The 10419-nt window shown below is 35.5% G+C and overlaps 1 protein-coding gene across 3 annotated transcripts in view; it reads left to right on the forward strand.

Moving 5' to 3' along the window:
• itgb5 (integrin, beta 5) overlaps positions 1-10209 on the forward strand; it is a 38993-nt gene extending 28784 nt beyond the window's left edge. For 2 of the 3 annotated variants that reach the window (XM_058786330.1, XM_058786331.1), the window contains exons 11-15: positions 2244-2466; positions 4717-4817; positions 6103-6222; positions 6429-6595; positions 8055-10208. In XM_058786330.1, the coding sequence (XP_058642313.1) occupies positions 2244-2466; positions 4717-4817; positions 6103-6222; positions 6429-6595; positions 8055-8153 (710 nt within the window). In that variant the 3' untranslated portion in view covers positions 8154-10208. Of the gene's footprint in view, positions 1-2243; positions 2467-4716; positions 4818-6102; positions 6223-6428; positions 6596-8054 lie in introns of all 3 variants that reach the window. The other variant, XM_058786333.1, reaches the window with a different exon arrangement.
• Positions 10210-10419: the final 210 nt, after the last annotated feature.

Consider the following 10419-nt stretch of genomic DNA (forward strand, 5'->3'; position numbering starts at 1 on the left):
ATTTACTCAGTGACCTAAATAAAGGACTGGTTTCAGGAATGCTGGGAGAGCAGGTCTGCATTGATTTCTCTAGCGTTTTTAATTTTATTTGCGTTCAGATAATGGCTTGATATTTTAGCTTAACACATTAAATCTAAAGACTGTTAGTTCTGAATGTCTGTGGTCAAAACATTGAACGTGAAGCCTGTGGATGCTGTTCTATTTGAATAACAGTATCGTCACACATACACAGTTTTAAAAAGGGATTAAGAAAACAGGTGTGGAAAACATGCCACAACGTGTCCTTGTTCATACCAGATCCGTTCATTCAGTAAAGGTGTTCAGTGAAGGAAGTGGACGCCATGCTTAATGTCTCAAACAGAATACACCCTAAGGAGGGGTACATTTAATATAACACTCAGAGGATTTTCTCTTCCTTATTTTCCTCTCTTAACCCTAACAGACTTGGAGTCTTACTTTATTAAAGGTCTTTTTTAGAAAAGAGAATTTTTAATGAACATGTTTTTTGTTTCTCTTAATTATAAATGGGGAGCCGCTTACTTTTATAAGGTACATTATATCTTTTAGGAGAATTTGGTGTATGTCAGAGAAGAATTCGGTGGTTACACATTCCTGGATTGTATTATTTCTGCTGTGGCACCACAATGAAAACTTTGTGTGGGAGCTGACCAGCATGGCCTCATTGGACAGTTTTAGTACCACTTTGTGTGTGTGTGTACATCAAACACATCATCCCTCACTGTACATGCTTCTCTCAGCGTCAAATCTGATCATCCCTGAGAGTCAAGTAACTTCCTTTTCTCACAAGATTAGGTTGCATCAAAGAGCATCTCCCACAGTGGGTGGGAGAATGTGCAGTATCTTTAAAGGGATACTTTTTTTCAAAACTTTTCTCATTATTTTAACTACCGTTCAGAAGTTTGAGGTCAGTCAGTAAGAGTAATACCGTGAAATGTTTTCAGATTTAATATATTTTATAAATTGTAATTTATTGCAGTTATGGCTGAATTTTCAGCAGGCATTATTTCATTCTTAAGTGTCACATGATCCTTCAGAAATCATTCTAATGTGCTTATTTGCTGCTTTTAAATATTTCTGATCAATGTTGAAAACAGTTGTGCTTAATATTTTTGTGATTTATTTATTTTTCAGGATTCTTTGTGTAGAAATGTCAAAAGAACATCCTTCATTTGAAATAATAAAAAAAATCTTACTGACCACAAACTTTACTCATATTATTCCAAGCATCTATTGTTATTTTTCCTCAGAAAACAAAAGTGTCATATTAAAGAATTGATAAGAGCACATGAGTAGAATTCACTTATAAAAGAGCTGCATGAAGGTCTTTCTACAATTCTACAGCTTTTCTACAACTTTCTTCAAAGGTCTTCTAAAATTTCTACTTTCTACATGAAGAAAAAAACTATAATGCAAGGACTTGAGGGTAAATGGCAGGACATTTATTTATAGGTGAACAATCACATTTAAAGCAGAACTCCTCATCTTTCCTACAAGCTAATATGGCTTCTCTGGACTACACAAGCACAAAACTTGAGCATGTGTGCTCAATTTTTCCAACATTTTCTAGTTCTTGTGCAATCGTTGGTGTGAGGCTGCAGTGTCAGCTGATGGCACACCAAGTGTTCACCGCTGCTTTCAGTCTGTTCGCCATGAAAGTGTGTCTTGTTTATCATTTTGGCATCAAGACCCTTTTATGTTTTAGCACATACAGTACTACATCAAAATATTAACATTTCACTTGGGTCATTCATGCAGTGAATTTTAACACATTGGCACATTTGTTGCAAAACACAAAAAGAGTTCTGCTCTTCTGAGTAGTGATGGAGACACAAGCCAAGAATCCTCGGTGTTGGAATGAGGAGATCTGCATGTAATCAGTCCAGTGGAATGTGCACAGCCATGGACAGAGAGACTTCAGAGAATGTGGGAGAAGTAGACAGCAGCAATCTTTGTGTTATGACAGAGAAATGTGTAACGCTTTTGTTTCCATTCATGTCAGTAAGTGTTGGTTATATGCAAGCTCTCACTCTCACTGTGTGCATTACAGTATTCTGTTTTTCTGAGAGGTCTTTGTGTTCATACCTCTTGTCCATGCCAGTGAGTTAACCACATTTGTTAGTACAAGATTGTTGCACATACCAGCCATTTGACACAAAATAAGAGGTTACAGTGTTACGAGTTATGTAAGGTTTATTCCAAATCTTTCTTTCCCTGTTTTCCAGGCCATGGAGAATGCCACTGCGGTGAGTGTAAATGCCACGCTGGTTATATTGGAGACAACTGTAATTGCTCTACAGAGACGGCTTCCTGTGTGTCGGACGATGGCAAGATCTGTAGTGGGCGGGGCAGCTGTGTGTGTGGGCGGTGCCAGTGCACTGAGCCAGGGGCATTTGGGGACACATGCGAAAAATGTCCCACCTGTCCAGATGCTTGTGGAACAAAGAGGTATGAGACCGAGGATGCTGAAACTAACTTAACTAAAGCTAACTCGATTTCTAATGTGAGGTCTGTCTTTAAGTGTATACGTTATTGTAAATATTTGCGTATAGGAATTTTACTAACTGATAGCATACAGTTTCACTCATTTGCAGCAGTTCAACCTTATTTTACTTTAAATTGGCACTTCATTTTCATCAAAGTTATTAGGGCTGCCCCCTAATAGTCGCCTAACCATTAGTCGATGAGAAGAGGCTTGGTCGACCAAAATTTTATTAGTCGCTTAGTCACAGGAAGAAGAAAAAAACAATCCACAGGAAGTGGTAAGGTCATGCAGAGTGTGCAAGCTGAACAGTAGCACTCACTGCAGGACAGATGGAGGCTCCGTTGCGGTCACTTGCTCTTGAAATACTCAATTTTTTGGTCATAGAGATAATCAGTAAAGACACTGTTTATTTGTGTGCACTCACAATAACAAAAAACATTGCGCTTGTAAAATAATGAAAGCAAACAGGATGCGCTTTCTGCGTCTCAGTCTCTGTGAACTTGAGCGTGAAACTCCGTGTATATCTTTGCCTTACAGACATGAAAAATATATCTATAGAGAGTGAAATGTCTACTTTCAAATGAACCAATTCAACTGGAAGACAAATATTCTCAGATTATGTAATCCATATGAAACATGTAAACTGGCAAATTCACCAAACTTCATCTCTTAAACCGAAAACAAAAAAAGCACTAGTTTATCATTTAAATTAAAATGTTAATGCAGCCTCCTTACTGTTTTTCCGTGACACATTCATAATTATTACTTCTGCCGGTGTGCTGTGGCAAGTGTAAGAGCCATATTTTATAATTCATTATTTTAAATTATCATAATTATTTGGGTTATATTATGCTGTATATTTTTCAGTTCATATTAGTTTGTTACTGCGCATGTCTAGTGATGTCATTTTGTATTTCACGTGCATGGTTTATAAGGCACGTGAGAGTTTAGTAAGCTGTGCAAGTTTTGGAGAACACAAGCTTTTTACCGTAATCAAAAACGATCGTAACTGGAATTATATTTCATCAATACACCAGCAAATAAGTTGTTGTAACGTAAGAGGATTTATGTGAGAAGAATGCAAAAGTGTTAAAACGTTCCATGTTGAAAATAAATGAAGAAACAAAAGGACTTCATGAACTCCTGAGTCGCGAGTAAAAGAGTTACGCGTCAAAACTTGTGGACTAACTATAAGGAATTTACATGTAAATTTACATGTTACCCCATACAGCAAGCTTTATTCTTGCACTTGAGTGCTTATTAGGTAATGTAGGCAATTAAATGGGTTATTAATAAACATGCGACTAATAAGTCAACTAATGCTTAAAATGAACAATTACTGGTCGACCAGAAAACGTTTTAGTTAAGGGCAGCCCTACAATTTATTTGCCATATACTAGTGGCATTCCAGTGAAGGAACACTACCATTCAAAAGTTTGGGGCCAGTAAGATTTAATACAATTTTTTTAAGAAAATACTTTTATTCAGCAAAGATTTATTACCATGAATGAAAGAGACAGAAGAGAGATTTATGACGCTATTAAAAGTTTCTCTTTTAAAGAAGAGTTTAGCATTTATTTCGAACTTTGTTCATTAAAGAATCCTGCAAAAAAGTATAATGATTTCCACCAAAAATATTAAGCAGGACAACTGGTTTTAACATCGATAATAATAAGAAATGTTCCTTAAACACCAAATATATTACAATGATTTCTGAAGGATCACGGGACACTGAAGACTGGAGTAATGATGCTGAAAATTCAGCTTTGCCATCATAGGAATAAAAATATAATTTTAACAATATGACAGTTTTTACTGTTTTTCATCAAATATGTGCACGTTATTTGTTTTGAAAACAAGAAACAACAAAAATCTTACCAGCCCCAAACTTCTGAACAGTAAGTGTACGTAACACCAAGAATTGCTTAGTTCTTTCACACAAAAATATGCATAATGGTTCTGATGTATATCAAAATTGAATCTGTTACATTTGAAAAACACTCTTGGACAAGTTGAAAATTATTTCTGTGGCACAAGGTAGCATGCCACAAGATGATAGACACAGTCGAGCTCTTATTTACACTACATGCACCAACATATGGTCTCCATTAGACTCCTCAGAGCTGACTGGCAGAGTCTAAGATAGCTTTCCTTTGTCAAAGACTCTTGTTTAGATTCAACCTTGTCGGTCTTTTCTACATGTTTCTCCTCAGGGAATGCATCGAGTGCCGTCTCTTTAACACGGGGAGACTGGCCGATAACCAGACCTGCCAGCGCATGTGCAAGGATGAGATCATCACCGTGGAAACACTCAGTGAGTGCACACTTGACACTTAATGATGTTTTGGGGTGGCTTCTCTATCACTTCATCTCTCCACCCTTCACAAACACACTTCCTCCTCAGATACAAATACATATGTGGTTTGTTTAAGCCAAAGAACAACATTTTTAAGTTTGTTTGTTTATGCTCTGCTATCAGTTAACCATTCAGTAAATCTAGTACTTGTATTGACTCATTTGAGAGAACTCAAAAAGCATGCTAAAACTTTACACAATTACGGTTGCTTAACATACATCTTCCTTAAGTTCAGTCAAAGAGAAAAGTTGGACCGAGCAGTGATCAGGAGCTCAGTTCAGAGATCAGTCTGTCTCATCAGGACACAGCCACAGTTTGTGCTTCCAGGTCATGATTGTGTTACCCCACAGCAGGGTGAAGCACAGTTTGTGGCGTATCATGGCCAGCTATGTTTGTTATTATCTAGAGAATGTGAGTCTGGACGTCTCAGCAACTCTCGCTGTTCTGTGTCCCACTGTGAAAGCATGCGTTTACTGCTCTTCCTCTAAAACCCTGCTATTAATACAAACCGCTAACATGTAAAATGCTCAAATTCATTTAGAATAGCAATTTAGAAAACATTTTCTTGGTGTGTGTGTGTATATAGATCTTTTTATTTTTTTTATATATTTTTGTATATTTCTTATTTTATTTATTTATAATTACGAAGGTTTTATTAGAGTCCGTAAGCTATGAATAAAGTTTGAGACCTTCTCCAGGGTATTTATAACAGGTTTTATTGCTGGAGGAATTTTTTTACATGTGTCTAGGAATGCATGAATGAATGTTTATTGTTGAGCAATATGAAGCTGGACTTATTCGCTGAAATACTGTAGTGAAAGATTCAGGTTGCTTGTGAACTCTTTAAGGCCTTTCCATATCACCCCTAATTGTAAAAGAAGGCATCGTGGATTTGATGTTTCACAACATTTCTCTGCAGTTTCAGTCAGATGACTTCCTTAATGGACTCCACATGTGCATACCGGAAATATCTAGCTCTTTTAGAGAAAGAGGCTCCGTAGTTAAATGACCGTTAGGAAGAGAGAGACTTCCTAGTCTGTTGGGGATTTTAATTATGATAACATTTAAACATTCTTGATCAATCTGGGTCCTTGTTGAGGAATGCAAGGTCTGGTCCAACAATAATTTCAGCATTTCAGTGTTTATGCTGTTGGTTCTCATTTTATTGCCTCAGACACAGTTTGGACAGCTGTTTTATTAAACTAAACTCCTCTTTTACTTAACCCGTCTCTATCTGTTTCAGAAACTGATGATTCCAACACTGTTCAATGTGTGTATAAGACTGAGAATGACTGTGTGATGAAGTTCACGTACTCTGAACATGCCAATGGCCAGTCGGTCCTCACCGCTCTTAAAGAGCCAGGTCAGTGTTTAGCACGTCACAACTACTCCCCTAAGAACGGCATTTCAGAATCATGTTAAGCAAGTCATTTTTGGAAAGTATAAGTGAAGAAAAAGTAAAAAAAAAATTTCTTTATTGTCAATTCTCATACAAGCATTGTTTTAAATGGGAAAGTACATCATAATATACATTATGGCTATGCATTTTTGTATTTTGTGTGTTTACAGAATGTGCTGTTGCCCCAAATGCCATGACTGTGCTCTTGGCAGTTGTTGGCAGCATTTTGTTGATGGGCATCGTGCTGCTAGCCCTCTGGAAACTGGTCATCACCATCCATGACCGCCGCGAGTTTTCACGCTTCCAGAGTGCACGTTCACGAGCACGATACGAGATGGTGAGATTTAATCCATCTACTGCACTACGTTTGATTCAAATGATAAAAATCGGATTACTTGTGACTGAAATGTTGGAATACTTGTTTATATGTCACAATACTTGACAAAATGTTTGCTTAATTCCATTAATTATGGATGCAGTTTTGCTAGTATTTTATTTTTTTTATTTGCATACTATCGTTTTTTTACATTTTTTAAAAGTCTCTTATGCTTACCAAAGCTGCATTTCTTTTATTAAAAATACAGTAAAACAGTACTATTGTAAAATATTACAATATCAATGAACTGTTTTCCTTTTTTCTTTTTTTTTTTTAACAGTATTTTAAAATGTAATTTATTCCTGTGATGCAAAGCTGCATTTTCAGCAGCCATTATTACAGTCTTCAGTGTCACATGATCACTTCAGAAATCTTTCTAATATGATTTGGTGTTCAAGACACATTTATTCTTGTTATCAGTTGAAAACAGTTGTGCTGCTTGCTATTTTTTGGGGAAATCATACTTTTTCAGTATTCTTTGAATATAAATTTTAATGCTGTCAAGCGATTAATCGCATCCAAAATAAAAGTTTTTGTTTACATATGTATGTACTGTGTATATTTAAATATATAAAATATACACAAGTATATATATATATATATATATATATATATATATATATATATATATATATATATAAATAAATAGATATATAAATAGATTTATTTTCAAAATATATACTGTACGTGTGTGTATTTATATATACATAATAAATATACACAGTATACACACATTATGTAAAGAAGAACTTTTATTTTGGATGCGATTTAATCACGATTATTTGTTTGACAGCACTAATAAATTTCAACGTAAACGCTAAACCGTTCTTTAAAATAGAATTTTTAAAGGATGATACATAAATATATTTACGGATCAATTCAATGCATCATTGCTGAATAAAATACATTTTTCAAGAAAAAGAAAAGAAAACATTTCTTATCAGTATTGAAACCAGTTGTGCTGATTGTTTTATTTATTTTTACATTTTGCCAGATATTTTGAATAAACATTCAAGAGAACAGCATTAATTTGGAAAAATTACAAAAAATTAAATGAATAATTCCTACATTTTTAGAAATCTTATGTAAGACAAATAAAAGTATTGATTTGTTTCTTTTGAATGGTAGTGTAGCTGCAGTCTAATGCATTTATATACCACTGTTTAGAAGTTATTAAAATGCAAATAGCCTGAACTGGCAACTCTATGCAATCACAAGGACAAAAACAACTAGACTTTGATTGAAACCATGAGGCCTTTTGGAAAACATCAGTCAGCTGGGATTGCAGATCAGTCATGATGATCATTCCAAGGCTGTGGTTCAAAGACTCTGTTCGCTCTGCCCTTCTAACCATGTGCATTTCAATGAACCAATCTGACCTATTTATTCCTCGGGCTCTCTCTCCTTGTCTTCTTCCTAGGCATCTAACCCTGTTTATAAGCAGTCCATCCCCTCTCACCCAATGGAGACGGTTTTCCATATGCATAGTATTAAGTCATGCAACGGAGGAGTCCACTGATCGACCTGCATTTGGACTGGGGGACATGGCAGGACCTGTCCAGCGCACCTCTGCACTACAGTGGAGGACAGAGACAGAGCAAATCTTATGGTCTTTTGCAATGTAAACTTTTTTTTGAGGCGTGTGGTTCCTGATGATTGGAACTGATCTTTATGCGGTTTCAGTTTGATGAGCAACAGTTGGACACATGCCAAATTTGAGAAGAGGATTGGCTTGACTAGTTGGAGAGGCAGGCCTTACCGGCCTTTTCCAGAATTCTCTATGAGCGATAGACATTGACCTGCAATGGACCGCTTGCTTGAATATAATTCCTAATTTTCTCCAGTTCTAACCATACCTCCTGCACATTATGATGGATTTGCTGTGCATTGTTTTATAGGCAAAGAGACATGAAGTGTATATTTTTAAGTGTGCCTTTCCCAGCCGTTAGACATTTTACATCAGTTTATTTACCACATGTATAGTAGTCAGATGCCATAAGGTGTTCATAGAACACAAAAAATGCTAAATAATACATACAATAATACAACTCTTTAACGAAGTGATGGGTACTAACCTAACCCGAGCAATACATTTCTTAACTTGTTTTGCACATTGTATGTTAGTTTGAGGTTTATAAAGTAAAGAAAGAAATGCCACTCTACAATGCTAGTCTTTTGTGTATTACCACAGGTTACACATTTTCATAAAGATTTTCAACTGTACAGTGTGACGCAATAACACTGCCTGCTGATAATTCAAAAGTGTCTTGCTAGTTCTTGGAACAATCACATTTGGAAGTTCCACACCCATCCCATCAGGACCTGGACTAAATAAAAAATTAGACACTAGACACTAACTGCAAGAACCGAGACTGACCCCATGCCGATACTTAGTCATGTTTGTCTACTTGCTTTTTTCTTCTTTTTTCGTTTTGATGCATTTTTTACATATAAGCTGTATGTTTTTGATAACAAACTGATAACACTGCTAGTCAGTCTTTCAAAACCAGATCTCATGCTTTCACTGGTTATATATAATTTCATTCCACATAATCATTGTTCCAAAACACATATCTTTGTAATAAATAATGAGAACATTTGGTTTAATCGCTGAAACACAACAGTATGACCTTTCAATTTAGTACTTTTAGTATAATCAGTTCATTCAACATCAAACAATGTAAGATACATGTTTCAAATCAGCCATGTTGCTGAGTTATAGAGGTTAACAGGTTCCCCATTAGACAACACACTTACAGTACCTAACTTGCATAATTGATGTAAAATCCATTAAGTTTGTAATACTATCTGTCCAGTGTGTCAACAAAAGGAGTGATGAAGATATGACATGGCCATGAGGTTTTGTGTAGGACAGTTTGCTGCCAATGCAGTAAAATGCTGTCACTTTACCATATGACTGAGTCTGTACTGTAGTTTCGGTGCTTTCTTTGGTGACTTGCATTACTTTGACAGTCTCTACCATGGTAAGTCCTCTGTTTAGAGTCCCGCATACATGTCTCTCTTATTCAGATGCGTCTGTGATCAGTCTGACAGACACACATTTAATTGTATCTTGATCTATGCATATTTATCACAAATTGCAAATGTCTCTCTCTTTCACACACACACACGCGCACTTGGAAAATTGTGGTTATTATCTGATTTAAATTGCTTATACTGTAACAATAATTTATTTTATTTAGTTATCTATTTCGGAAATTGCCGACCATGCAGTTCTACAGAATCTGTATCTCTAGAAAATGTATAGATACCAAATGATTCACTGATTAACCATTAAGATCAGTTGGATTAAATCATAGACAGACATTAATCTGAACGAGAAGAGAGGCAAATGAAAAGTTTGATCGTACGAATGGCAGTTGTCGTGAATGAAATGTTTACATAATGAAACACCTTTTCACTTGTGTTGTGAAAAGGATACTTTGTGATTTTTTTTTTTGTACTAATGCAATTGAAAACATGCTGAAATGTTTGGAAAAGGTGAATTTTGATGATCAGTTGTGAGATAAGTACTAAGAATTTTGAAAATGTACAACTTGTGAAATACAAAATAAAATTAAATAAATTTAAAAATGCTGTAAAAGCATAAAAGGTACATTATTAGGGGCCATTCATGTCAAGTCACCTTTATTTATGTAGTGCTTTATACAGTATTGACTGTATAAAGTATTACAGTATTGACTGTACAAAATAACAGAATCAATTATGCAAACTACGTCAAATATGAGACAAATTCAAATTCTGCTGTAAAACAACTCTGAAAA

This window comes from Onychostoma macrolepis, chromosome 09 (genome assembly GCF_012432095.1).
Source record: "Onychostoma macrolepis isolate SWU-2019 chromosome 09, ASM1243209v1, whole genome shotgun sequence".
Classification (NCBI taxonomy): domain Eukaryota; kingdom Metazoa; phylum Chordata; class Actinopteri; order Cypriniformes; family Cyprinidae; genus Onychostoma; species Onychostoma macrolepis.